The 26,954-nt window shown below is 44.2% G+C and overlaps 2 protein-coding genes across 4 annotated transcripts in view; both read right to left on the bottom strand.

Annotated features, from left to right (window-relative positions):
* pgm2l1 (phosphoglucomutase 2-like 1) overlaps positions 1-3,969 on the bottom strand; it is a 19,518-nt gene extending 15,549 nt beyond the window's left edge. The window contains exons 1-2 of the mRNA XM_030066554.1: positions 3,898-3,969; positions 2,601-2,990 (exon numbers count right to left, since the gene is read on the bottom strand). Of these exons, the coding sequence (XP_029922414.1) occupies positions 2,601-2,711 (111 nt within the window). The 5' untranslated portion in view covers positions 2,712-2,990; positions 3,898-3,969. The remainder of the gene's footprint in view (positions 1-2,600; positions 2,991-3,897) is intronic.
* Positions 3,970-6,242: 2,273 nt separating this feature from the next.
* On the bottom strand, positions 6,243-11,347 carry lipt2 (lipoyl(octanoyl) transferase 2). Of its 3 annotated transcripts, XM_030066583.1 has the most exons (5): positions 11,220-11,347; positions 9,188-9,275; positions 8,801-9,157; positions 8,548-8,674; positions 6,243-7,280 (listed from the first exon to the last, which is right to left on the bottom strand). In XM_030066583.1, the coding sequence occupies exons 3-5, from the start codon at positions 9,107-9,109 to the stop codon at positions 7,045-7,047; spliced, it is 672 nt and encodes a 223-aa protein (XP_029922443.1). In that variant the 5' UTR covers positions 9,110-9,157; positions 9,188-9,275; positions 11,220-11,347; the 3' UTR covers positions 6,243-7,044. The 3 variants fall into 3 exon arrangements, with proteins under 3 accessions (XP_029922443.1, XP_029922441.1, XP_029922442.1); XM_030066581.1 differs by having other exon boundaries at positions 8,801-9,275; XM_030066582.1 differs by having other exon boundaries at positions 8,801-9,271; positions 11,220-11,335.
* Positions 11,348-26,954: the final 15,607 nt, after the last annotated feature.

Raw genomic sequence — 26,954 nt, forward strand, 5'->3', positions numbered from 1 at the left:
TTTTATTATTATGCAATAATCTGATGCTGTGTCTATTTTATCACTGTGTGTGTGTGTGTGTGTGTGTGTGTGTGTGTGTGTGTGTGTATGTGTGTGTGTGTGTGTGTGTGTGTGTGTTTTCCAAACAGATCCTGAACGCTGGATGTGTGATTGAAATATTGTTTTTATTTCCCAGATACTGAAGCCTTCCTGCTGTTCACCCTCTGAGCTTTTACTTCTTTCAGGAAATTGGATATTTTTAAAAAAAATAGTTTTTACTTCTTTCCCATAAAAAGATCTTTATTTATTTATTTTTTTTAAATATTTTAATTTAAAGGGTAATTTCATTTTTTAATGACCGGACACTTTATAATGACAATATTACATCTTCATATGCCAACTCAGCATTTCTTTAACATGCTGTTTAAAAGCAGCTGAAGCTGGGTTTGCTCTGTGCAGGGGGATATTATGGGCTGGCCGAGCCGACATGCGTCTGCAGGCTGACATTTACTCTGCAGGTCACACACATTCATAGCAGCGCTGCCCTTTCTAAACTAGGAGCTGTGTGTGTGTGTGTGTGTGTGAGTGTGTGTGTGTGTGTGTGTGTGTGTGTGGCAGGGGTGTGTGTGTGTGTGTGTGTGTGTGTGTGTGTGTGTGGCAGGGGTGCACTGCAACAAACTTCTATCTTTACACTTCATCTTCACTGCTCAAAATGCTTTTCTTCCAACATGGTAAAAAAAAAAATCCAGCAGTGGGATGAGAGATAATCTGAGGTAATCTGCACTCCTGAGGAGAGAGAGCAGATCACTGATTCAACAACATCCTGGGGAAAAAGTTGATCAGCATTGGAAACAAGGGGATTATCTCAGATTATCTCATCCCACTGGCAGATCTTTGACCTTGCTGGAAGACCAAAACTTGAAGATGAGATTTGACTCTGATGTTGTTTTTGTTGGGTGTGATGGTGTCAGCTGACCGCTTCAGTGTGGCAGGTGAGCTCACCTGCGTGTCACAGATTACTAATTCCACTGTTAAAAGCCTGAATGAGTCATCAAACTATCCTGATGCCTTCAAGGTCCCGTCACGTCACAGGAACTTGAATTAATCGATTTGTAAACAGATGAGGCGTCTGTAGATCTAGTGATGTCATCATCCGATTCCAAAAAGTTTCACCGCTGGCCTTGATCTGCTCACCTTTACCTGAGGTGACGGCGAACCGCCCCTCCTCTGCCTCTGATTGGCTAACCCTAACCCCGCCCCATAAACACAACCTTAATCAACCTAAACTAACGAGTGGCACAAGTCTCAGCCAATCAGAGGCAGAGGAGGCCAGACTCGGGTCACGCGATGCGTTTGGAGGAAAAAAAACAAAAAAAGAAAGAAAAGGAGACAAAGCGGGAAACACAGCAGCATTTTGATGCTGACATCATCATCAGGAGCCACGCGCTCCGATCGAGAGGCGGGGCAAATTCAAACAAGAGAACCAATCAGAGACAGCGCTGTGAATTTGAGCTCGTGCTGCCAGGTGACTGGAGCCCGTCTGTCGGGGCTCCTGCCCTCCATGATGTCACGCTCACATCTGCTCAAACATGCAAAGGGACAAAATTCAAGTTAGATTCTACACAGATGTCACCCCTTTGGAATGACCAACACTTTGATTAGGAAGTGCAATTTAACTGCATTTCCCTCCTGTAGTAACTGGGACTGATAACAAGTCCAGTTATTTTGTGGTTTCCTTACATGCAACCAGTCACTGCACAGCACTGGTGGCACAAACATGAATCCTGCATTAAATATGCACCTCACAGACCTGCCGACCTGCTACAGGGACCAGCTGTGAGTCATGAGGCCAGGTAATCACCAGATAACCCAGAAAGCTAATCTCCATGTCCCTGGCCGGCTGGGACAAAATGGGGGGAGCAGGCCGCACGACCAGGCCCCTCATCTGGATTAAATAAGCTCTGAGAGGTCCGCATGGCCGCCCTGCCCAGCCACAGCACCGGCATGGTGCAGGGCTGACAGGAGACATGTCCTGCTGGGACACACACACCAGACCCTGCTCAAACATCTGTCACTTCATATCTGCACGGCTCGGCTCCAGCACTTTGCTCACAACACAGGAATCCAAGTCACTTTCTGAATCGTCTGGTTCCACGAAGCTTTCCTCAAAGCAGCTCTAAAGCCAATAAAACTCCAACTTACAGAACTGTTCACGCTTTTTATTTTATTTGTTTGTTTGTTTGTTTGTTTGTTTGACAGGGACGGTGCACATTAATCAGCACTGCTGTAAATGCGCCAGAGTTAGCCAAGAGGCTATTTTTCATCTGTATCCCTGACAGATGTTACTGTCACCCTAAACACAGAATATAATATGAAAAATATTTCTACAGCCTTCCTCCTCCTCCACATGTGGAGCAGCTGGAACAGGTCTCACTGTGTTTTATACTGCAGGGGTTATACAAGGCGGACACGGCCGGCTGTCACACACCCACCATGTTCTCTGACTGCATGCTTCCCAATAAGCAACACGCAATTAAACTCCAGGTTTTTCCGTGGAGTCTGGTCCGGTTCAGCCCCGGTCCTCCGCCCGGAGCCGGGCTGAGCTGACGCGGTGAACCCACCTTGTCCCAGGTTAGCCACAGCTGCGCCGCCTGGTCGAGCTGCGGGTCGCCGGTGGCTCGGCAGCTCGGGTTGGCGTTCAGGTCCCCGTGGAGTCCGCCGCCGTCTCCCATCCTGCCGGCCAGGCTCGCTAACACCGCGCCGCTGTGAAGAGTCCGGCTGCCCGGGGAGGTGCGCCCCTCGGCCGGACAGACGCCCGCTGACGAGCCGCTGCTCCGAGGCTAACTTTAGCTGTCCCCGCTAGCCGCCCGGCCCCCGACACCTCCGCATCGCCGCGGCTGCTCAGGGTCTGTCAGTCTCAGTCTCTCAGAAGCTCCCGGCTCACTGTGGCAGCCGAGACCCGCAGACAGGGACGCTGGCCCGGCGGAGGCGCCTCGCGGTTCCGGGTTCGGCTGGAAGTTAATGACAGATGATAGTTGTGGTTAAGTTTGTTAATGAAGCACCGTCAAGAGAGCAGGGTTAGACAGAGAACACTTCCGGTCACGGCTTTCAAAATAAAACGGATGGCTAAAGATGCGTTCCAGCGGGGAATCGTACCTGTGAGTCACGACTTCAAACCGTTCCAGGCATAACGACAAACATTCTTGTTACTTCTAATAATAGACTTCCTAAAATAACAGGTAGATACAAGGGTGTGGAAAGGAATGAAAGGTTTTGTAATCTGTGTAATGACGGCCACCTGGGAGATGAATATCATGTTTTGTTTGAATGTAAAAATTTAACCTTGTCCGAGAACAGAAATAAGAACTTGCCTAAATATTTTTTAAACCACCCATCTATGTTTAAATGTATAGCTCTATTGAAGACTGATAATTTACAAACAATATGTAAATTAGTGCTTTCTTGAATAAGGTTTTGCCACTCTTTAAATGATCGAGTGCAGGCTTGTTTTTTCTGTTTATTTCGACCTGTGATGACTCATTATGACTGTTCATCATTTATTTTGGATTGTTTGTACTCCAAACAATTGTGGTGAAGAGTTAATAAATATGACTATCCCTGCGTTCCAAATCGCATACTTATACTTTTTACTTTTAGTATGTACTGCAGCTGCCCTTACAAAGTATGTAGTTTAGTTTGTATTGGGACATACTAATTCTTTTTTTCCCTACTAAATAGTATGGTAGTATGGGTATTGGAACGCAGGGCAAGACTATGACAACCGGCAATGGCGGAACGTGCTGTGGGCGTGCTTATGTTATTTAATTTCGTACACTTAACAGGTAATGATATATGTAGTATTTACAATGTAAACGTAAAAAAGTACTTTTTATCTCTACCCAGTACAATATTTCTCACCGTTGGCTACTTGAAGAACAACCGTCTCCTGTTTGTGTACAAAACTTTAACTGCGTGACGTCGGAGTTGGAGTCCGTTGAGTTCACAGGCGTGAATTTACAGGTTTGGCTATAGCCCCGCCCACTTTTATCCGGTAAATCACCAGTTACAGGTGGCCTGGAACGCAGCATAAAGCCCAGCCACAGCCATCATAAAATGTACTGTTCCAATATTATCATATTATCATATTTTCATATTATCCTTATGCTGCCTCAGAGAAGCGGAATGGGGGTATTCTGAGGAAAAAATCGGATTTTCCAAGATTAAAGTTGTAAATTTATGAGAAAAAAATCTGATATTCTCAGAGATGAAAGTGGTAAAAAACAAACAAACAAAAAAAAAAACGTAAAATTCTTAGATTATCAAGTTATTTAAGAGAAAATTTAAGAGAAAATCTCTGAAAAAACATGTGCTGCCCCCTGCTGGCCGTGTCTCAGGCCTGCAGCTGATCCCCTCAGCAGATTCTACTCTGACATGGGATTCATGAGCCCAGAATCACCATCTTCTCATCAGCATCTGGACTTTGAAGAGACACTGCCGTGGCCAATTCAGAAGAAAACAACATTTTAATTTTTGAGTTTTCGTCTCGTAAACGTACCACTTTAATCCCAGAGAGCATCTAGTGGCCCTAACTGCTGTCAAACCGTGCTGTGAGGAACTTTTTAAAAACGTGTGTGAAAATCATGGCTGATGACTTCATGTTGTTATCTGAAGTCTCTGAAAGAAAATGTTATTTTTACAAATTAGAAATAATAGAGAACATTATAAATTATGTTTTTTGTTTGTGTTTGTTTGTTTTTCTCCTTATTGCAGAAAACAAGCAGCACCAAAACCAAAACTGTGACCAAAAAACTGCGATACAAACCAACCCGCGGGTCTACGGAGCCGCTCCAGCCTCCAGCAGCCCGGGTCAACACGGACAAACACACTTTTGGTTTATAAACGGAGTCGCCTTACTTCCGGTGACGTTGCGTCACACTTGACGCAGCGCAGCAGGCCAGCTGCAGCCCACGAGCTGTGACGTCACACTCCATCAGGAAAAGACTGGACCGCAGAGGAACTGTCCGAGTCCAAAACATCACGTGACCCACTGATCAATCAATCAATCAATCAGTCAGTCAATGTGCATCACATCCATTTCACACAGACTGGACAACATCGATCTCTCTCTCTCTCTCTCTCTCTCTCTCTCTCTCTATATATATATATACACATAGATCATATGCATTCAATGCACCTGGGAGGCAGCAGCCAGGTGGAGGCGGCGTCCAGTTCTCCTGCCTCTGATCTGGGACCTGAAGGCAGCATCAATCTATCTCTCTCTCTCTATCTCTCTCTCTCTCTCTATATATATACACTACATATATCTATATCTATATCTATAGATATATATATCTATAGATATAGATAGATAGATAGATATAGATATATAATATATAGATTGAATCCTGTTCCAGATTAAGTCCCGTCCCACCACTGACATTTTAAAATCAAACTGAAAGTCTGATTTTTTTCTCTCGTTGTCAGTTCAGTCACCCGGCGTTTTAATCTTAATTTTCTGACTGAGTTTTAATCTGTTGAAGGTTTTATTCAGTTTTCTGTGGTTCTTAACATCTTGATTTCAATTTCAATTAATTATTTAATTTGGACCCCCAGGGTGACTCTCACGAGGCCCCGCAGCCCGCTGAGGGGACTCTGTCCTGCAGACTCCGACAGGAGAGGATCCCTGGGATTAGACTGACAGGTTGGATTCCCGGCGGTGAGATTAAAGCGTGGCATTAAAATAATCCCTCACATGTTTTCATGGGTTGTAAAAGCTGCGGGAGAATGAACGGATGAATGTTTGTGTGATGAAGGTCCAGCAGAGACACATCACACACTGAGAAATGCATCATCAGCAGTCGGGCCGACAGAATGTCACCATAACCACGGGATTATCTTTAGGAAATCTGAAAGACATAACAGAAAATGATTCCTTCTGATTCATCTTTAACTTTGTTTATTGTGCCTTTTGTCTCTTTTGAGGTGAGTGACGTGTGAGGAGGTAGAGTCTGTGACCATAACTGTACAAAAGCCTCTAGAATTATTTACATGATATTACCATCTGCATGTTATTAACATAACAATCATTTTTCAATTGTTTTGAGTGTGAATCTGCAACTTTTCTTTGCAGAATTTCCCAGAAGGAGTTTACATTCAAATTCACTTGATTTCTTTCCAAAACATCAGAAAAAAATGAACATAAAATGACCAGAACACGAGGGAAAAATCAGAAAGAGGCAATTTCAGAAAAATCAATCAAAAACCTGAAAATAACCAAATTATTTTATTTTTATAGAGTTGAAGGCAACGTGGCTGTTGAATGTTGAAGTCAGTTTCACTTTCCTGACCAGTCCGACTCATCAGCACACACACACACACACACACACACACACAGACACACACACACACACACACACACACGCACACACACAGCCCGTCCCGTCAGCAGACACAGGGGTTTGTTATGATTTCCGTCTCTGTTCTGCTCCGCCCGCCGTCACATGACGTGAAATCCAGCCAATCGTCTGTGAGGGGCGGAGCTTGTGCCGCCGCATCTGAGACACTGAGAAGAAAACAGTTTTAAAAAACTCTGAGAGTTGGCTGTTCCTCAGGGTGCAGCGCGCGGCTGGGTTCAGGACGTCCCTGGGCTGTTTCTGGGTGTTTCTGGGTGTGTGCTGGGTTGTGCTAGCTGCTTGGTGGGCTGTACTAGGTGGTTGCTAAGGTGTTTGTAGGAAGATGCTGTGGTGTATCTAGGCAGTTGCTATTTTGTTCTAGAGGGTTGCCAGGGGTTTTCTGGGCGGTTGCTAGGGTGTGCTACATGGCTGCTAGGGTTTAATAGGCAGCTGCTAGCATGCACTAGGTGGTTGTTTCTGGGTTGTTGCTAGGGTCTCTCTAGGTGGTTGCTAAGGTGTACTAGACAGTTGCTATGGGGTTTCTAGGCAGGTGTTAAGGTGTTTCTAAGCAGCTGATATGATGTGTGACTAGGAGGTGGAGCTCAGTGGAAGGCTCATAACCAGAGAAGCCGAACGTCATGCTGACTTCAGGGCGGTCTGTACGTTGGAGCGCTCAGTGCGGCGGCAGGCTGCTGCCCTCAGTCAGCTCACAGTCGAAGCGTTCTCTGAAGGCCTCCAGCAGGTGCGGCGCCGCCTCCTGCGGTGACACCTTCCTGTTCAGCTCCACGCTCAGCGACGTCACGCCTTTGCCCTCGATGCCGCAGGGCACGATGTGGTCGAACCACGACAGGTCAGTGCTGCAGTTCAGGGCGAAGCCGTGAGACGTGACGTAGCGGCCGCAGTGGATCCCTGTTAAACAACAGCACAGGGATCAGCCAATCAGCTGCCCAGGATGCTCATCAGCCCAACAACATTCCACACAAAGCACTGAATGCTGGGAATATTTTTCATGTAAAAACAATAAAAGTATCAGGTATCAGCAGCTTTGATACATGAAATATCCTCCAAACCAACGCCGGTGCAGCCGCAGCACCAACGTTCACAACCACCCACACACACTCCTGTGGTGTGTGTGTGGGTGAAGTGTGTGTGAGGTGTGTATGGGTGAAGTGTGTGTGAGGTGTGTATGGGTGTGTGGGTGTGTGTGGGTGAAGTGTGTGTGGGTGTGTATGGGTGTGTGGGTGTGTATGGGTGAAGTGTGTGTGAGGTGTGTATGGGTGAAGTGTGTGTGGGTGTGTATGGGTGTGTGGGTGTGTATGGGTGAAGTGTGTGTGAGGTGTGTATGGGTGTGTGGGTGTGTATGGGTGAAGTGTGTGTGAGGTGTGTATGGGTGTGTGAGGTGTGTATGGGTGAAGTGTGTGTGAGGTGTGTATGGGTGAAGTGTGTGTGAGGTGTGTATGGGTGTGTGAGGTGTGTATGGGTGAAGTGTGTGTGGGTGTGTATGGGTGTGTGAGGTGTGTATGGGTGAAGTGTGTGTGAGGTGTGTATGGGTGAAGTGTGTGTGGGTGTGTATGGGTGTGTGGGTGTGTATGGGTGAAGTGTGTGTGAGGTGTGTATGGGTGTGTGGGTGTGTATGGGTGAAGTGTGTGTGAGGTGTGTATGGGTGTGTGAGGTGTGTATGGGTGAAGTGTGTGTGAGGTGTGTATGGGTGAAGTGTGTGTGAGGTGTGTATGGGTGTGTGAGGTGTGTATGGGTGAAGTGTGTGTGGGTGTGTATGGGTGTGTGAGGTGTGTATGGGTGAAGTGTGTGTGAGGTGTGTATGGGTGAAGTGTGTGTGGGTGTGTATGGGTGAAGTGTGTGTGGGTGTGTATGGGTGAAGTGTGTGTGAGGTGTGTATGGGTGTGTGAGGTGTGTATGGGTGTGTGAGGTGTGTATGGGTGAAGTGTGTGTGAGGTGTGTATGGGTGAAGTGTGTGTGAGGTGTGTATGGGTGAAGTGTGTGTGAGGTGTGTGTGGGTGAAGTGTGTGTGAGGTGTGTGTGGGTGTGTGAGGTGTGTATGGGTGAAGTGTGTGTGAGGTGTGTATGGGTGAAGTGTGTGTGAGGTGTGTGAGACGCCGGGACAGCGTTCTGACTGTGACGATGTGATGCTGGAACAGGAAGTGGCGGCGTGTCGTACCGATAGCACAGATCTTGTTGTCTCCGACCCAGACGCCGGTGTGAGGCGAGGTCGACGCCGCCACGCCAAACCTGCTGCACGCCGAGATGACCGTGTGCTCCAGCTCGGCCACGTACCAGCGCACGCTCTGCAGGCACAGCACAGCGCCGCACATCAGATTCCAATCCAATCAGATTACATTAGGTTACATCAGACTGAATCACATTAAAACCAGATCAGATTAAACCAGACGACATCGGGTGGGCGGTCCGACCTTCTTGAAGCTGCCCAGGTGCAGTATGGGATAGCAGACCAGCTGTCCCGGGCCATGGAAGGTGATGAGGCCTCCTCGGTTGGTCTGGTGGACGTCGGCGCCCAGCAGGCGGAGCCGCTGCAGCAGGTGGGGGGGGTAGGGCTGCTGCCGGAGCCCGGTGGTGTAGACCGCCGGGTGCTCGCACAGCAGCAGCGTGTGAGCCGGCGCCTCCCGCTGGCGAATCACGCACGCCTGCTGCACCTGCAGAGCCTGCCGGTAAGACAGCAGACCGAGCTGCACCACCTCCACCACCGGCCGCACACGCCCCATCCCGGACCGGACCGCAGCGGATTAATCCAGAACAGACCAGACCGCAGCTGATTAATCCAGAACTGAACGGACCACAGTGGATTAATCCAGAACAGACCGGACCGCAGTGGGTTAATCCAGAACAGACCGGACCACAGTGGGTTAATCCAGAACAGGCCGGATCTAGCTACACCGGAACAGAAAAGAACAAACCAGATTATTGCACAACAGCCTGGAATAGAGCAGACAGCACCTGTCCAGACCAGACTGGACTGGATTACACTCCAGATTAGGGATCGACTGATACTAATTTTTGCGGGGCTGATACTGATTGTCAGTAATCCGGGAAACCAATAACCAATATTTAGAGGCTGATATTAATTTGTAATAAATTGGAAATTGCAATTTAAATGTTACAAATTTGCCCGTCACACTCCAAGCTGACAGAAAACAGCATGCCCTAACCCTAACCCCTAACCCTACGCACTAAAATGTGTCACAGTGTGGTGTTCCACCTGGCAGCTGTTTGGGCCCCCTGCTATTCTGCCCTCACCTGTGACCTCCAGACACAGGGCACTCTGTTTGCCTGCAGCCTCAGCGGGGGAACGCTCTGGCGCTTTGCAGAGGGAATTACCCTCAGATGCAACGTGGGCACGGAGCGACACGGAGCGACACGTCGGCGTTACAACAAACCTGTTTCATTTAGATGAAGTTTTAGATTTGAGCACAAGGCCCAGGTAAAGGTGTGCGTGCAGACTGGACTGACTGCGGCGGCGCTGGGAAGAGGTCTGCAAGTTACTGAGAGAAGATGTGCGTCATTTTTACCACAACAACACGACTCATGTTGTTCTGGCAGCAGCTCTTCTTCATCTGGCTCACTGTCCTTCACGCCTGTAGTCCTGTGACATTTTTGTTTAATGTTTATTATTGTGGAAAACCCAATAATTTACTGTTAAAGCTACAACTAACAAATACTAGACATGGCTATGCCACTAGACAAGCCATGGGTGCTCACTTTACTCTGCCTCTACCTAGAACGAATGCACTTAAGAGATCTGTAATATATAGAGCAGTAACCTATCATGATTACATTTGTAGGGAGCTTATTGCAATATGTTACTGCTTCCATGATAGGATAATATATGAAGATTTAAAAAGAAATTAAAAGAAGCCGTAATTAGTGGAAATTTTAAGTTTACTTAGCAAGTTGACGACCAAAGTGTAGCTGTAATGCATCGAATGAACTGTTGTTATTGTTTTGTTATATGTTTAATTATTCAATGTAACTGTATTTTCTTTTCTAAGTATTTTTGTTTACTTGTTGTATTTATGTAAATTTCAATGTTTCATTTTAATCTGGACCCCAGGAAGAATAGTCTTCACCTCAGTGAGGACTAATGGGGATCCTAATAAACTCCTAAACTCCTCATTATCATCATCATTATCATATTTGAGCTGCATCAAGTGTTTTACTGGTTATATTCTGGTTATTTCCTAACAGAGTGCAGCTGCTTTGTCATTGTTGTAATTATCGTTATTTAATTGTTTCTTGTTGTTATGTGTTTGTTTTGATGTTTTGAGTGTTTTCCTTCTTGAGCCCAGAGGAGCAGCTGCTTCCTCCAACAACTACAAAAGAATCACACGGTCTCTCTGGTCTGGTTTTGTTGTCTTCATCGGGTAGAACCGTGGTTCTGCTGTGGTTCTGCTGTGGTTCTTCACCGCCACGTTACCCATTCAATTTTCTCATTTTTCATGCTTTTTTTTTTTTAATTATTATTATCGTTTCCATTTTTTGCTTCATTTGGATCAATATTTGCGATATTTTATCTTGCTTATTATGATTAAATGTTGGTCTACTTTTATTTTCTGATACTTGATGCAATTTTAATAAATATTTTGCCATTGTTTTTGCAGATCAGCACTGCAGAGCTGATCTGTGGAAATTAAATCTTGATATTTAATTCAGATCTTGATGATATGACCTCTCGGTCAGCTGTGCTCCTTGGTATTTAACGCGGCGCTGAAGCAGCTGATCCCGCTGTGGCTGATCAGTCTGAACCGGATCGATACTCTCACACTGATCACATCCTGATGATCGATAAACACAGAGGGACTCGGGTCCGACACTCACCGTCAGTCCGCCGGCGGAGCCGCGCTGGGCGCCGCCATTCCTCCTCCGTCACTTTCTTCTTCTACGGTCCGCCGCACCTCCTGCCGCGCGCTGCTGCCACCTGTCGGCCGGAAGTCTCACCGCAGGCCTCCGCCTCCTGCTCCTCCTCCTCCTTCTCCCATCCAGTCTGTGTCCCACTGACCATACGGCCACCTTTTCCTCATTTCAGATTTAATACGTTTCCCTTCTGCTTTACGTTTAATTTCCATATTCAAGTCTGTTAGTTTGCTGCCAGTTTGTTTGCTGCCATCCACACAGTGAAGAGCAGCCCCCCCCCCCCCACCCACCCACCCACCCCCACCCCCTCCTCTTCTTCTTCTGAGAAATTTGCTCCAGGCTTTAAAGAAGTCTCAGATCATGTAGAAAATAAAAATCATCTCTTCAGATTCAGAGCACTGTTTTTAAATCCCTGTTGTTAATCCCTCTTTTAATCCCAGCCGTCTCGGTGCAGAATATTCCGGGGAGCGGTCGTCCTGCTCCGTCCAGAGCCGGTCAGGCCCGTTCAGCTCTCAAAAGTGGTCCGAGGCCCCCCAGGGGTCCGTGAGGGTCTTCATGGAGGTCCTCAGCAGAAGGAGCGCTCTCTGATGTTTTCTCTGATTTCTGTCTGTCCTTAAACTCGCTCCTCCCGCCTCCGGCCAGGTACACACTCTGTCCCTGCACATCCGGGGCCCCAGGCAAGTCATCATGTGGGGCCCCTGTGTTTCCCATGTGGCAGCACCACCGCTGTCTCCTCGCCTGTCAGTGACGCTTTAAAGCACCGACACTTAAACTCAAACCAAAGTAAGACACAAACTAAACTCAGCTGGGCGGGGATTACAGGGATTTTACAGGATTTACAGGGTCTTGCAGGGATTAAATGAAGGCAAGACTTGGTGTTAATCCAGAGGAGTTAATCTTGGCCTAAAAAGTGACAGTCTGGACTCCAGATTAGACACAGCAGCAGGAATCTGGCGTCCTTGGTGAAATTCAGAGCGACTCTGCGGCTGAGCGGCGGGTTCCGTGTTTTTGGCGACACCTGCTGGCCGGAGCTGCTCGGTGCGCCGCTGCGTTTCAGGACCGCAGCAGCTCCGGTTTGACCTCCGACGGGCCCTGCACCGACACAGAGCATGTTGTTGTTGTTGTTGTTGTTGTTGTTGTTTGTTTGTTTATTGTTGATTGTTTATTTGGACCCCCACACAGCAGCTGCTCCATAAAACACATTAAACACGTCACATGACTTTAACTGCCTGCGTGTCTCTGATGGGACTCACAGGGTTAAACCTGGACCAGAGAGACTCAAAGTTGGTCCAGTTTAAAAAGACACTTTGATCTGTGATGAGGCTTAATCCAGCTGTAATCTGTAATCTGTGACCGGAGGCTGGTGCAGTGCACGGCCTCAGGGTCATGAGGTTCAATCGGAGCTGTTGTTCTGTGCGGGTCACATGCTGCTCCACAGGAACCGGCCAATCAGAGGCAGGGAACACCTAACGACATCAGAGCAGCACGTGAGGCCACGAGCCTCCAATCAGCCGCTGATAAAAGGCCTCAGGGCGGCGGCGGCCTCAGAGCCTCATCTCCGCCCGGCAACATGAAGCCTGTGGTCTGCCTCGTCCTGCTGCTCACCTGCCTCGCCCTCACCTGTGAGTCCACCCGCACCCACACCTGCACACACAGCAGCTTATTAACACAGCAGCTTTATTAACACAGCAGCTTCACACACAGCAGCTTATTAACACAGCAGCTTATTAACACAGCAGCTTCACACACAGCAGCTTATTAACACAGCAGCTTATTAACACAGCAGCTTCATTAACACAGCAGCTTCACACACAGCAGCTTATTAACACAGCAGCTTATTAACACAGCAGCTTATTAACACAGCAGCTTATTAACACAGCAGCTTTATTAACACAGCAGCTTCACACACAGCAGCTTATTAACACAGCAGCTTATTAACACAGCAGCTTCACACACAGCAGCTTATTAACACAGCAGCTTATTAACACAGCAGCTTCATTAACACAGCAGCTTCACACACAGCAGCTTATTAACACAGCAGCTTATTAACACAGCAGCTTCACACACAGCAGTTTATTAACACAGCAGCTTCACACACAGCAGCTTATTAACACAGCAGCTTATTAACACAGCAGCTTCATTAACACAGCAGCTTATTAACACAGCAGCTTATTAACACAGCAGCTTCATTAACACAGCAGCTTATTAACACAGCAGCTTCATTAACACAGCAGCTTATTAACACAGCAGCTTCATTAACACAGCAGCTTATTAACACAGCAGCTTATTAACACAGCAGCTTATTAACACAGCAGCTTCACACACAGCAGCTTATTAACACAGCAGCTTCATACACAGCAGCTTATTAACACAGCAGCTTCACACACAGCAGCTTCACACACAGCAGCTTATTAACACAGCAGCTTATTAACACAGCAGCTTATTAACACAGCAGCTTCACACACAGCAGCTTATTAACACAGCAGCTTATTAACACAGCAGCTTATTAACACAGCAGCTTCACACACAGCAGCTTATTAACACAGCAGCTTATTAACACAGCAGCTTATTAACACAGCAGCTTCACACACAGCAGCTTATTAACACAGCAGCTTATTAACACAGCAGCTTATTAACACAGCAGCTTATTAACACAGCAGGTAAAAAGACTAAACAACACTGTGATAGTAACATGTGATGTGATGGGGAGGTAACACGCACTGAGGATTATAGGAAAACAGTCAGATGTTAGCAGATTCACATCATGATCATGATGTCGATAATCAATAAAATAAGTTTCAATAATAAAACCATCAAAAGGCGACGTGGCCGTCAGACTGAATAGAATTCTGGTTTTAAGTTTCAGTTCTGTCACATCCTGATGATTTACTTTTGATTTGATTTGATTTGATTTGATTTGATCACAGAGGATCCATTTCTGCTGCTGTTTTTCTTTCTTCCTTCCGTTTTCTTCCTTTATCTTCCCTTCCTCTCGTCGTTTGTCTCTCTCTCTCTCTCTCTCTCTCTCTCTCTGTCTGTCTCATGTTCAATAAATCCCATTAGAGCCTCAGACCTGCCAAACTTTTTTTTTTTTTTTTTTTTGCCCCCACACGGCAGCAGGATCGTGTTACTGCTGTGTTCAAGGTTCAAGGTTCAAGGAGTCTTTATTATCCCCGTGTGAACATTTGCATTTTCTTTTCTGAAACCTGCTAAACGTCCTCCTCCTGTGTGAAAAATGTTTTTTTTTTTTTTTAAAAAAAGCCCTGAGTTCTGTCCTGACAGGAAGCCTGAGCTCCACCAGATCACCTGTGTAGACCTGCTAAAGTTTAGCAAGTAAAGCTGGAAGCTCCAAGAGCTTCATTTCTGTTAGAGGGAGACACGCCTGCATTCACCAGATTAATCCTAATCTACAACATCTTCAGATTAGCTGTGAAAATCTTTACACAGCTGTCAGAATGTAAAAGCTCTGCTGGAATATGTCGGACTCTGCTGGGTTTGTTTTATTCTAACATCACTGACAGCAGGAGCAAATCTAATTTACTGTGTGTGTGTGTGTGTGTGTGTGTGTGTGTGTGTGTGTGTGTGTGTGTGTGTGTGTGTGTGTGTGTGTGCGCAGCGGCTGCCTTCTTCCCCTGGGGCTGCAGTAACTACAGTGGTGTGTGTCGGTCGGCCTGCAAACCTGACGAGCTGCCGTTCGGCCCGATGGGCTGCGCCAAGGGAGCCGTGTGAGTCACCTTCATCCTCATCCTCATCCTCATCCTCATCCACATCTTCATTTTCATCTTCATCCTCATCCTCATTCTCATTCTCATCCTCATCCTCATCCTCATCTTCATCTTCATCACAAAACTCTACAGAGATTTCAATCTGTCTGCTGACAGACACACAGAGCGCAGTTCAGTGTTTTGTCCAGCGGGGGCAGCACTGAGCCCCTGCTGAACAGAGCAGAGCAGCGTCCTTAAGGAACGCCTGTCCTGCAGGCTGTGCCCTGCGTTCCAGTCCCCATACTACCATACTACCATACTACCATACTACTTAGTATGCAGGAAAAAGAATGAGTACATCCCAGTACACAGTGTGTCAGATGCAGTATGCCAAGAGTACCAGGATGTTCTACTACATCCACTCAGATTTCACAGTCTGCATGTCAGCATGCTGCTCTGGCCATTCTGACCCACAATCCTTTGCACAGCGGACGTTACGTGGCACTGACTGAGCTGTGTGTACAGGCCACGCCCACATACAGAAGACAACAACATTCAAATGTGGCGCTACGGACGGAGGAGGAAGTGAGCGAGAGGGGCGGAGCTCAGGGAGGACGCATGGAGTGTGTCCCAGTAGTATGCATACACATGCATACTGCATACTACACTGCATACTTTGTCAGGGCAGCTGCAGTACATACTAAAAGTAAAAAGCAGAAGTATGAGGTTTGGACTCAGGGCAGGTTTGAGCTCTGCTCCTGCACACCTGGCCCAGGTAAGGCCTCGCTCCTTCCTGCTCGCCCACTTCAGGTGGATCTGCTTCAGCCAATCAGCATGAAGCCCTTCAGTGGGGAGGCAGAAATGCTGAAAATGAAGCGCCGAGCTGTGGCGTTCCATGTGTTGCTGTGGCGTGCACGTGCACGTGCACGTGCACATCATGTGAATCCCATCAGTGAGTGTGTGTGCTGACCTGATTTGTGAGGCCGTGTCACATGACTGTGTTGTGTTGCAGGTGCTGTGTGGCTCACGTCTACTAGGACCAGACTGCTGCTGTCCCGGGCCGGACACACACACACACACACACACACACACACACACACACACACACATCATGGAGCAAAATAAAACTGCAGTGTGACTATTAAAATGTGTGTGATCTTTTATTTGGAGCTTCTACTTAATTATTGATTGATTTATTTATGGTTTATTTGATAGAGACTGAAGTGTGTTTCTGTGTGTATATACACACACACACACTTACTCACATGCATACATATATATTAAAATAAATATATTTGTGTGTGTGTGTGTGTGTGTATGGCATGGTGTATGTATGAATGAATGAATGAATGTTATTGTCATTTATACCAATGGTACAAACCAAATTAAAATAGTAAACCCTGTGTGGTTTATAAGAGACAGAGAAGACTGAGAAAGAAACACAAAACAAACAACAATAAGTCAATGTCAGGTAACTATAAAAAAATATATATATATCTATATATATATATATATATATATATATTGTGTGTGTGTGTGTGTGTGTGTGTGTGTGTGTGTATATATATATATCTGTCTGCCTGTCCGCCTGTCTGTCTGCCTGTCCGCCTGTCTGTCTGCCTGCCTGTCTGTCTGCCTGTCTGTCTGTCTGCCTGTCTGTCTGTCTGCCTGTCTGTCTGTCTGCCTGTCTGTCTGCCTGCCTGTCTGTCTGTCCAGTGGGACCACATGATCCTGGTTAGTTTATTACACAGTTATGCTGAGTGCTTGATCCTGATTGGTCGGTTATGGCGTGATGCGGTCAGCATCTAATCAGCTGAGGCGCCGCACACACAGGAACACAGCAGCACCTTATCTTACCTTATCTTGTCTTACCTTAACTTATCTTACCTTACCTTATCTTATCTTACCTTATCTTACTTTACCATATCTTACGTTATCGTACCTTATCTTATCTTACCTTACCTGATCTTACCTTATCTCACCATACCTTACTTTACCTTATCTTACCTTATCTTATCTCACCATACCTTACTTTACCTTATCTTATCTTACCTTACCTTATCTCACCATACCTTACTTTACCTTATCTTACCTTATCTTATCTCACCATACCTTACTTTACCTTATCTTATCTTACCTTATCTTATCTCACCATACCTTACTTTACCTTATCTTATCTTACCTTATCTTATCGTACCATACCTTACTTTATCTTATCTTACCTTACCTTATCTTATCTTTTCTTACCTTATCTTATGTTATCTTATCTTACCATACGTTACTTTACCTTATCTTACCTTATCTTACCTCATCTTACCTTACCTTACCTTATTTTACCTTATCTTACCTTATCTTATCTTACCTTAGCTTATATTATCTTACCTTATCTTATCTTATCTTACCTTACCTTATGTTATCTTATCTTATCTTACCTTATCTTATCTTACCTTATCTTACCTGACCTTATCTTATGTGATCCCATGTTTGTTGCAGATTACTTTTCGTCCCTTGCCTCTGACGTCCACACAGCAGCGTGGCCTGAGCTCTGCTGACTTTCAGAGGGGAACACCAGGTGTACACCAGGTGTGCTCGTGAATCCACCACCAAACTCACAGGGATATTAAAACGTGGTGGGTTTCCTATTTCTCTGTGGATTGCTTTATTTTGTGATTTCTTTGACTCGGCTGTCAGGCCTCCGCTGATCCTAACAACAGTTTCAGCACTAACCCTAACCCTAAATGTGACACATGACGTGACGTGACGTGACGTGACGTGACGTGACGTGACGTGACGTGACGTGACGTGACGTGACGTGACGTGCTGCACGGACACAAAAACAACACACATCCTCATGTTCACACATTTTCACAGGCAGCTCTCATCAAACCACACTCACATCTCTCTCTCTCTCGCTCTCTCTCTCTCTCTCTCCCCCTATATATATATATATATATATATCTGTATCTGTATCTATCTGCCTGTCTGGTGTGCGGAGCCCCGGGCGTCTGCTGGGGCCCTGGGTCGCCCGGCGGGGCGAGGGGCGAGTCTTTCTGTGCATTGTACTTTTTCTTTTCTGCGTGTGTGAAGCGTGTTGTCCAACTGCGCCCTGACAAACTCCAGCTGCAGACTCCCAAACCTCCTGATGCTGTGGCTGAGTTAGCCTGCAGCGCCATCTACAGGCTGCCAGCAGGAGCCCGGTGCTCTGCCGGACTCTCCGACGGCGTAAAGAGGAAATCTGTGAATATGATTTACAGCCAGGAGAACAAAAGGCTGAGGGGTCAAAGGTCAAACACCCTTCAAAACTAAATCAGACATCACGCTTTGCTTCAGCCGCTTGTGGCTTCAGACTGGATTTCTTTGATTTATGAACCCTGATCCAACTTTGGTGGACAAACTTCAAAGCAAACAAACAAACAAACAAAAAAGCCTGTTTTTAGGTTTTGAAGGTAAAATAATGTGTAATAAGACATGACACCGTCTGATCAGCTGTCACTCAAATTCTCAAGACAAGAAATAAATTATAAGAAATAGAAAAAGAAATAAGACATATAAAAATATATGCGTCACAAATTTGTAAAACTTTAAAAGTATGTACATTATATATAAATATGTGCTTGTTGTGATTTGATGCTGTACACTCTTAGAAGGGATGTGTTAAAAAATGACACAAAAAATGTGTTGTTTCATGTTTAACACATTTTGTGTGAATTTCAACACAAGATGTGTACAAAAATGCACAGAAAGCTTAACACATTTAATGTGTTGGACAGTTTAACACAATGTGTGTGTTACTTTGAGTGGCGGCAACCAGAATAACACAGTGGGTGTGTTACTTTAAGTGGCGGGAAGGGGGCGTGCATTGTTCCCAGCCTCTGACAGAAAGACGGAGGAGAGATGGAGTCTGCCTCGCCTGCGTTGCTCTCGGTGCTTTCGGACAATTTGGTAAGTATCCATGGCCAGCTTATTTTAATATATGTCGTCGAACTGTTTGTCATTCAGTTAAACCAGCAGCTAAATCATATCACTACGAAAATCCGAGATAAGCCTCAAGTTTTGTTCAGCAGGGCTGCCTTACGGTAAGCTAGCTTAACAGTAAGCTAGCTTGTTGTTAAACCAAACTTCAGTTGAGATTTGAAAATTGTTTCTACCGTGCTTTTACCGACATTAGACCAAATAAAATGCAGTAAGACATTATAGCAGAATAGTCGCTCATTACCATGAAAGTCCGCGCGAAACGTATTTTACCCGAACAGTTAACTAGGTTAGAAGTCAATGCCACAGCATTTCAGTTAACATTAACACCGCCATTTTGCTGTGGGGGACTGTTAGCGGAGATGGGGACTTTAGTCATTGTGTCTTGGACTCGAGTCGACTCCAGTCGCTATTTTGATTATTTGTGACTTGACGAAAAATAAAAGACTTGAGACTCGACTTGGACTCTACTTGACTGTTGTTCATTTCATGTTTTCCAGCATAGAGAATTTGGTGGCGGCCGCCACTACTAAATTTCTCGCCGGCATCAGCAAGGCGTTTTTTTTTTTTTCACGCAGGCTTTTTAATGCATTTTTTTTTTTTTTTTTTTAGAAAGGACAGATGGAGAGAAAAGGGGGGATTGACACGCAGTAAAGGGGCCGCAGGGTGGAATTGAACCCGTGGTCGATGCATGCAGCAGGTGTGCTCTACAAAGTGAGATATATGATGCTTTAGTACATTAATTTTATTGTTATAATATTTATGATATATGAATATGACTTGCAAGTAACATCATTTTGGGTTTCTGCCAGTTGCCCTTTGCTGCGTGCCTCCCCCGTTTCTCTCCATCTGTCCTTTAAAAAAAATGCATTAAAAAGCCTGCAGGGAAGATCCAGCAGACCTGACCGGATGGGCGCTGTACCGACTTGATGCCGGCCGGTGGCTTTTTTATTCAAACAAGATTTTGTCCATATAAAAAGTAGCGTAGTTTTCCAAAAGAGGGGTCGTCTTAAAATCGAGGTTGTCTTTTATGCGGGTCAGAAAACTGGCTTTTTTTTTTTTTTTTTTTTTTTTTTTATAAAGTAGATTGCGCCCTGTGTGGTTGCCCACATTGCCCATAGCAAAAACCGTCCCTGTTATCAGCCATTGAGCTCGTAACCACAGGCCAGGGTTTGAGTAATGGTGCTTTTATGGCACTTTCTTACAATGGGGGTCGGGTTGTATTTTAACTGCCGTTTTTTTATGCCTGTCATAATCGAAGCACTTTTAGAAAGCAACGCCAGACCAGCACTGTCTCTCAGTGTCACATGCCTGCTTAGAGCTGCTCTGCCCACCCAGGTACAGGTAAACTGTGTGGCTGGGTCTGAGGCGAGTTTGCTGCACTGTTTTGATTGGCTGCTAGCACACTGGAGATGAAGAACAAGTAGTTTGGTCCACTCGGGATATATTGTGCTTAGACCAGTGAGGTTTGAAAATATTGGACTTTGACAGATTTTACAAGCCAAAGAACGGTAATTACCAGATATTATTAACCTATGTATTCCTCTTTTCTTTTTCAGCACACACAGGAGGACCTGGAATCCATCAAAGTCCTTGTGTTCACGTTTAAAGAAAACAAAGAGATATGCAAAAAAATTGTGAATGTAAAGAATGCCAGGGATATAATTGACCAAAGCCTTGCCCAGCAAACTGGCTGCATCCTTGATAGATTGTTAAAATATGACATTGATTTCAATGAATATATAGATGTAGACAGCAATGTGGACATTAAGGACTTGGATAGATTCCAGGTCCTCCTGAGGGGGTGCCATGAGGAGTGCCATGGTCGTAAGGACACCAACCAAGTTCCGGTACAGTTTGCATTGCTTTTGTTTCCAGTGACTAAATTGAAATCACAATGATTAACCAGTCCACTCAATATGCTGTAGATTTATACAGTTAACCTTTGTTACAGTTTTTGTACATTCTATACAGTTAACCTTCACTAGCAAGAGCACACTCTAAATTCTCTCCCAGTTTTTGTTTCATGCTAATAGACCAACTAGAACTAGAGATATGAACACCAACCAACCCTAGCGCTGCTGCATTGTAAATCACCATTGCCCTAGTGTTTAGTTTTTTGGCCAAAAGTTTATAAATAAAAAAAATTGGTATCAGCATCGGATCCTAAAATCTGATATAGGTCGGTCTCTAAAGACAATAATTTCATCCTTGAAAATAGAAATGAGTGTTTGAAAAGTACTTGAGAGTCCTTGAATTTGACTTGCCCCTGTCTGGATGAACCCTGGTAAGATGAAGTGTCTATTTTTCCTCTGCACAGCCTACCACTATGGAAGATCCAACCAGTGACAGACTTCTGTCACTGATAGAGAAGAAAGCCCCACAAATTCTTGTAGAATACAAAGAGACAGGCTTTCTTTCAGTACCCTTGCGGAAGCTACTTGTGAAGACCTGTGTCGGGGATCTGGTGGAGAGGTGTGGTTTGTAAGTAACCTTATCACACTTTACAACTGTCATGAATATTAATATATAAATTATTTTTTTCTTTAAGTGCACTGAAGCAATTAGGCGTGACATGTGTTTTTGTCCTTTTTCCAGTTACCCTCTTGGTGCAGAGAAGCTTGCTCTGGCCAAAGACATCATCACCATGTTCCCATCCCTGACTGTTAAGGTAGCAGGAAAAGGGGAAGGATTTGTAAGTAAACTAGTCTTTTTTTCATGTAAATTCTATGCTTCTCCTCTTTAATCTAATTTTTGTATAAAACTGCTGCCAAGCTTTTAGCATAATGACCGGTGAGCCGCACCAGAGAGAAAACCACTCAGCTGACTGACCAACTGACAGCTGACTGACAGACAAATGCTCTGATATGTGATTGACTGATGCTTAGAGAAGTGACTTTTAACAAACTGTATGCTGCACTCATATTTACTTTGAGTTTAGTATCATTACAGTGGTTCCCATTTTGTTTTGGAATTGATTTCAAAATAATTTTAATTACTGTAAGAATACATTGGGCAATATTGCACTTTCTGCTTCACTAGATTTGATAGCTTTATTTACTTTTCAGATTACAAATCTTCATATCCTTCTTGTCCAGTGAAAATCATGTCTCCAAATGTGCTGATTTTTTTTTTTATCTGGTTGCCTGCGATCCACATGCCACTAAGAATGACCCTAAGCTGTTGTTCACTGACATCTCCTTTCTTCCTCAGGAGCATTTCTATGATCCAATCTCGCATTGTGGATTCTTGGAGACCAAACTACGCAACCTCCGAAGGAATCTCGAGCAAGACCAGAGGCGGTATAAGAAGCGAAAAGCTTCTTATACCGCCTCTGGAGTCGAGAGTTCTCATACTATGGAGGATGGGCATGCCAGCAACACAGATGAGTGGGTCACCCTCATCAAAAGGTTAAGACCCTCAGATGAGAATCTCTCAGCCATCAAATCAGGCATGGACAAAACATACACCCGTCGCAGAGCCTGGATTACCAAGGACTCCCCCACTCTGGACGAAATCTTCAATGAGTACCCACGATTTTTGGACATGCCAAGTCTGGTAGGTTGCTTGTTTCCCTGGTAGTCGTTGATTTTGTTTAGCCCCACTCCACTCAAATAGGTTTTACTTATAAATAGGTAGAGTAGAGCAAAGTCAGCTGGACTAATAGTAGATTCAGTTGACTTTATTCTAACTCTACCTACGTATCATGACCTGGATGACTGAGAATCTTAGACATTTTACTTATAAAGTTTTATTGTGAACATGTCAGCATATCTGGTAAATTGATTGTTCAAAATGTTTTTTTGTTCTTCTCTGTGTAAGCTCGACTCAGAGTTTGGCAAGCTCACAGATGGAAAGACTGATCTCTTTTTGCGACGATGGGAGGCCAACATCATCCCCAAACTTAAATCAGTGGCTGCCTTGGAAACAAGCGTGTCCTCTCTGTTGACGGGTATTGAAGAAATGACTGAAGGTATTTACTCTCCTCTCCTTGTCTCCTTTCCCTTCTCTCTTCTCTCCTTAGGAGAGGACTCCTTGTCTCAACTCCTATCCTCTCCTCTCCTCTCCCCCTATAGTGGGATGATTATGAAGCCATGAGTGTGCCAATAGAAAGTAAAACAATAGATAAATAAATAAATAAAAATCATCAATTTAAGAAGTTTCCTTACTCTGTCTTCACATGATTAATAAGTGAATACCACAAAGATATCAAATTATTTGAATGTTTGAACGTTTTGCTTTGTCTGAGGAATTATTTTTTACATAGAAGCCAAATGTTGTGACCATAGTCTCTACATTTCAGTTTTCAACCATCCACCTGAGGGGGCATACAACAATTTTTAATGTGACATTAAGAGTAGAGACAGTAAAAGTAATTCACTGGTGCACTATAATTTATTGCATGACACATTTCTATTTTTTTTTTTTGTCTTATTTGTCACTGTCAGATGAGACCTGTTACACTGCCCTTGTGTTGCTAACACACCTGCTTCCCCCGGTTGGTGCCAGTCGTTGCAGTCTTAGATCTGCAATAACGCACTTGATTGATTTTGCACCGGTATGTTTTCAGTCAAGTTCAGATTCTTTTTAGTTAATGGAACCATTTGTTAGTACGCCACTGATCACTAATGTCAAATGTGTCTCTTTTCTATCTAAGCCTGGAACAAGTATTGCATCGCTTTGCAAGGATCCTGCAGCGTCATCCACAACTCACCAACCCCAGCTCATGTGTATTGGTGATTTGAAGAGTCCAACCAGGCAGTATATCATTGTTGCCAAGAATGACAACATAACCATTCCTCTGGATGATGGACTGACGTGCGCCGTGGACAAACTTTTCAAACTGTACTGGGTGTGTAATTTGGCCTACCCACCACCGCTCATCCCTGTCTTCACCTTCTTTGAGTATGTTTACGACATGCCTTTCTCCACACAGAGAAGAACCAAAGTACTGGAACTGATTTCACAGCTTAAAGCTTGTAAGTAAAGCAACATGTTCACCTGTCCAAAATGTGGAGAGTCTCGGTTCACAGAGGTGAGAAACCTCATTTGGCATCTTCGTGAGATACACTGCTTATCAGATGGACAAAATGTGAAAATTATATGCAGTCATGATGGCTGCCCACGAACATATCATAACTTAAATTCATTTTCAAAGCATCTCCATAGAACTCATTCTACAGTTTATTCTACACCATCAACAAGCACTGTCTCAGTTCAACCAATTTACCAGAGAGGGGCATCAAACAATTTAGTTGAAATAGATGATCCCATCACTGATGTTTTAGGAATGTCCAGTGATGCTGTAGATGTAGAATTGGAGTCAAGAAAACCTGCTGATCTTCATGATTGTGCAGCCTCTTTTGTGGCACAGATGTATGCATCATCAAATGTAACTTTAACAGATGTGACAAGAAGTGTAAACTGTACAAAGGAGTTGCTTGAGAGAACTGTCGACAGTTTGAAACAGTCCACAGCTTCTTTGTTGAGTAGTTTTGATGTACCACATGACTGTGAGAATGTTCAAGCATTAATGAAGGAGTTTGAAAGTGCTAAACACATATTTGAAAACGTGGACACTCAATATAAAATGCAGAAATACTTCACTGAGAAGTTTTCCCTTGTTAAACCACAGGAAATTTTCCTGGGTCATAGGTCAGATACAGCAAGACAGGATGGTCTAATGAAACAGATTTTGGCAGCAGATACATGTCAATACATATCTGTCATTGAAACTTTAAAGTTTCTGTTCCAACATGAGGAAATGCAAGACCTCTTTCTTCAGAATAGGAAGAGCACTGATAACAAAATGCGTGATTACTGTGATGGGTCTCACTTCTCCTCAAACCTGTTGTTTAAAAAGTACCCTGATGCTCTTCAAATACAACTTTACTTTGATGACTTCGAAACAACAAACCCTTTGGGTTCCAAGACAAAAATACACAAGCTAGGAGCTGTCTACTTTACCTTGAAGAATTTTCCACCACAGTGCAACTCCTCTCTTGCAAATATTCACCTTTGTCTTCTGTTTAACTCAGTAGATAGAGAGGTATATGGATTTGACAAGATTTTGCAACCACTTCTGGATGACTTAAGATTTCTTGAAAATTCTGGTCTTACAGTGGAGTTAAAAGGTCAAAGCCATCTGCTGTATGGTACAGTTTGCCTGTTAACAGCTGATAATTTGGCAATGCATTCACTTTGTGGATACCTTGAAAGTTTTTCTGCAAATAGATTCTGTCAGTTTTGTATGATTGACAGGACAAATGCACAGATCATATATGATGAAGATGATGTTGAGTTGCGTACCAAAGACAATTACAAGCAGCATGTCAGTCTAAATGAACCAAGCAAAACGGGTGTGAAAGAGGACTCTTGTCTGAATAAGCTTCAGTATTTCCATGTAACAGAGAACATAAGTGTTGATATCATGCATGATATACTTGAAGGTGTAGCCCCGCTTGAGGTCAAATTAATGCTGCGCCATTTCATTTATGAGGAGAAGCTGATGAGTTTGGAACAACTGAATGACCGGATTTCAAGTTTTCAGTACGGACACAGTAATGTGAAAAACAAGCCAAGTGTCATTATGAACTTGAGGTCTAGTGAAAGTGCAGTAAAACAGACAGCATCTCAGATGTGGTGCCTTTTACAGGTCTTGCCCTTTTTAATAGGACATCTTATTGACAGAAAAAGTAAACATTGGCGTTTGTTGATTTTACTGAGGGAAATATGTAGCATCATCTTTGCACCAGCTGTTACAAATGGGCTTGCTGTATTTCTAAAAGAGCTAATAATGGAGCACCACACTCTCTTCAGACAGCTGTATGACAGAAATCTCATCCCTAAACATCATTTTATGATTCATTACCCGAGGATGATGGTTTTGTTTGGTCCTTTGTCTAAACTTTGGTGCATGCGATTTGAAGCTAAGCACAATCCATTGAAAAGACTAGCACATGCTGTTTGTAACTTCAAAAATGTGTCAAAGACATTGGCTTTTAAACATCAGGTTCAACAGATGTATCACTATAAGCATACTGACAGTTTGTCTAAGAAAACTGATGTGACCAATGCTTTTCTTGTTAATGTGGGGTCACTTAAAAAAGCAGATGTGTTGTTGGCCAAATTGATGTTAAACCTTAAAACTGACCTTTCTTTGACCAGTACTGTTTTTGTGTCTCACAGTGTTGATGTGTATGGTCAGACTTACAGAACTGGTTCTATACTGCCACTGAAAGCAGACCACAGAGAAGAACCTTTGTTTGGTGAGGTCATCCATATCTTGCCACAGACATTTAATGAGTCTGTTCTCATGTTTGTGAGGATATTGAAAGTAAAGTTCTTTGATGACCATTTTTATGCCTACGCTGTTGAAACATCAAAAGAGTATGGATTAATAACATTGTCTGAAACTTCAGATTTTCGGCCATTGGATGTTTTGACCAGCTATGGCACCAGAGAAATGTATGTAAACCCAAGGTACAAAATTGTATAGTTCCAGAGCTGAGAAAGAATGTTTAAAGTAACATTGTTAACACTGTGCTGTTAATAGCCTCTAGAATATAAGTTTTACCAACGCACGCAGAAAGTAAGCTGCCTGTCAATGACACTGGCAAAAGTGATTCTGATTACATGTTATAACTTACATGTTTCATGTTTGAAGTCAACAAATGATTTGCCAGCATAGTTTGCATTTAACATTCTTGGAGTTGTCATTACCTTTTCAAAACTATCCCACACTTTGGGTTATCTGCCCACCATAGTTGGACCAGCTGTGTAAATGCCCATGTCTGACTCCGTCAGACAGGAATTGATAACAGTCACTCAGTCAGTCTTTTCAAATGAAAAGCGCAGTAGTGTTTCATACACAGTCTGGCCATGTAGGTTTTGACCTAGTCTTGTTAATAATACAGCAAAGTCACAAATGGAGTTGGATTTTGTTTTTATTCCTGCAACTAACCGACCAATGAAAACTAAGACTCTTCTCAATGACTCATTAATGTTTGGTCGACTATTGGGT

The sequence above is a fragment of the Myripristis murdjan genome, chromosome 13, assembly GCF_902150065.1.
Source record: "Myripristis murdjan chromosome 13, fMyrMur1.1, whole genome shotgun sequence".
NCBI lineage: Eukaryota > Metazoa > Chordata > Actinopteri > Holocentriformes > Holocentridae > Myripristis > Myripristis murdjan.

Excerpts from the sequence above, each read along its gene's own strand:
- lipt2 (XM_030066583.1), bottom strand. The coding sequence starts at position 9,109 with ATGGGGCGTGTGCGGCCGGTGGTGGAGGTGGTGCAGCTCGGTCTGCTG. Across the intron at positions 8,675-8,800 it reads ACCTGGGCAGCTTCAAGAAG|AGCGTGCGCTGGTACGTGGC; the intron begins GTCGGACCGCCC and ends CTGTGCCTGCAG. Across the intron at positions 7,281-8,547 it reads CAACAAGATCTGTGCTATCG|GGATCCACTGCGGCCGCTAC; the intron begins GTACGACACGCC and ends GTTGTTTAACAG.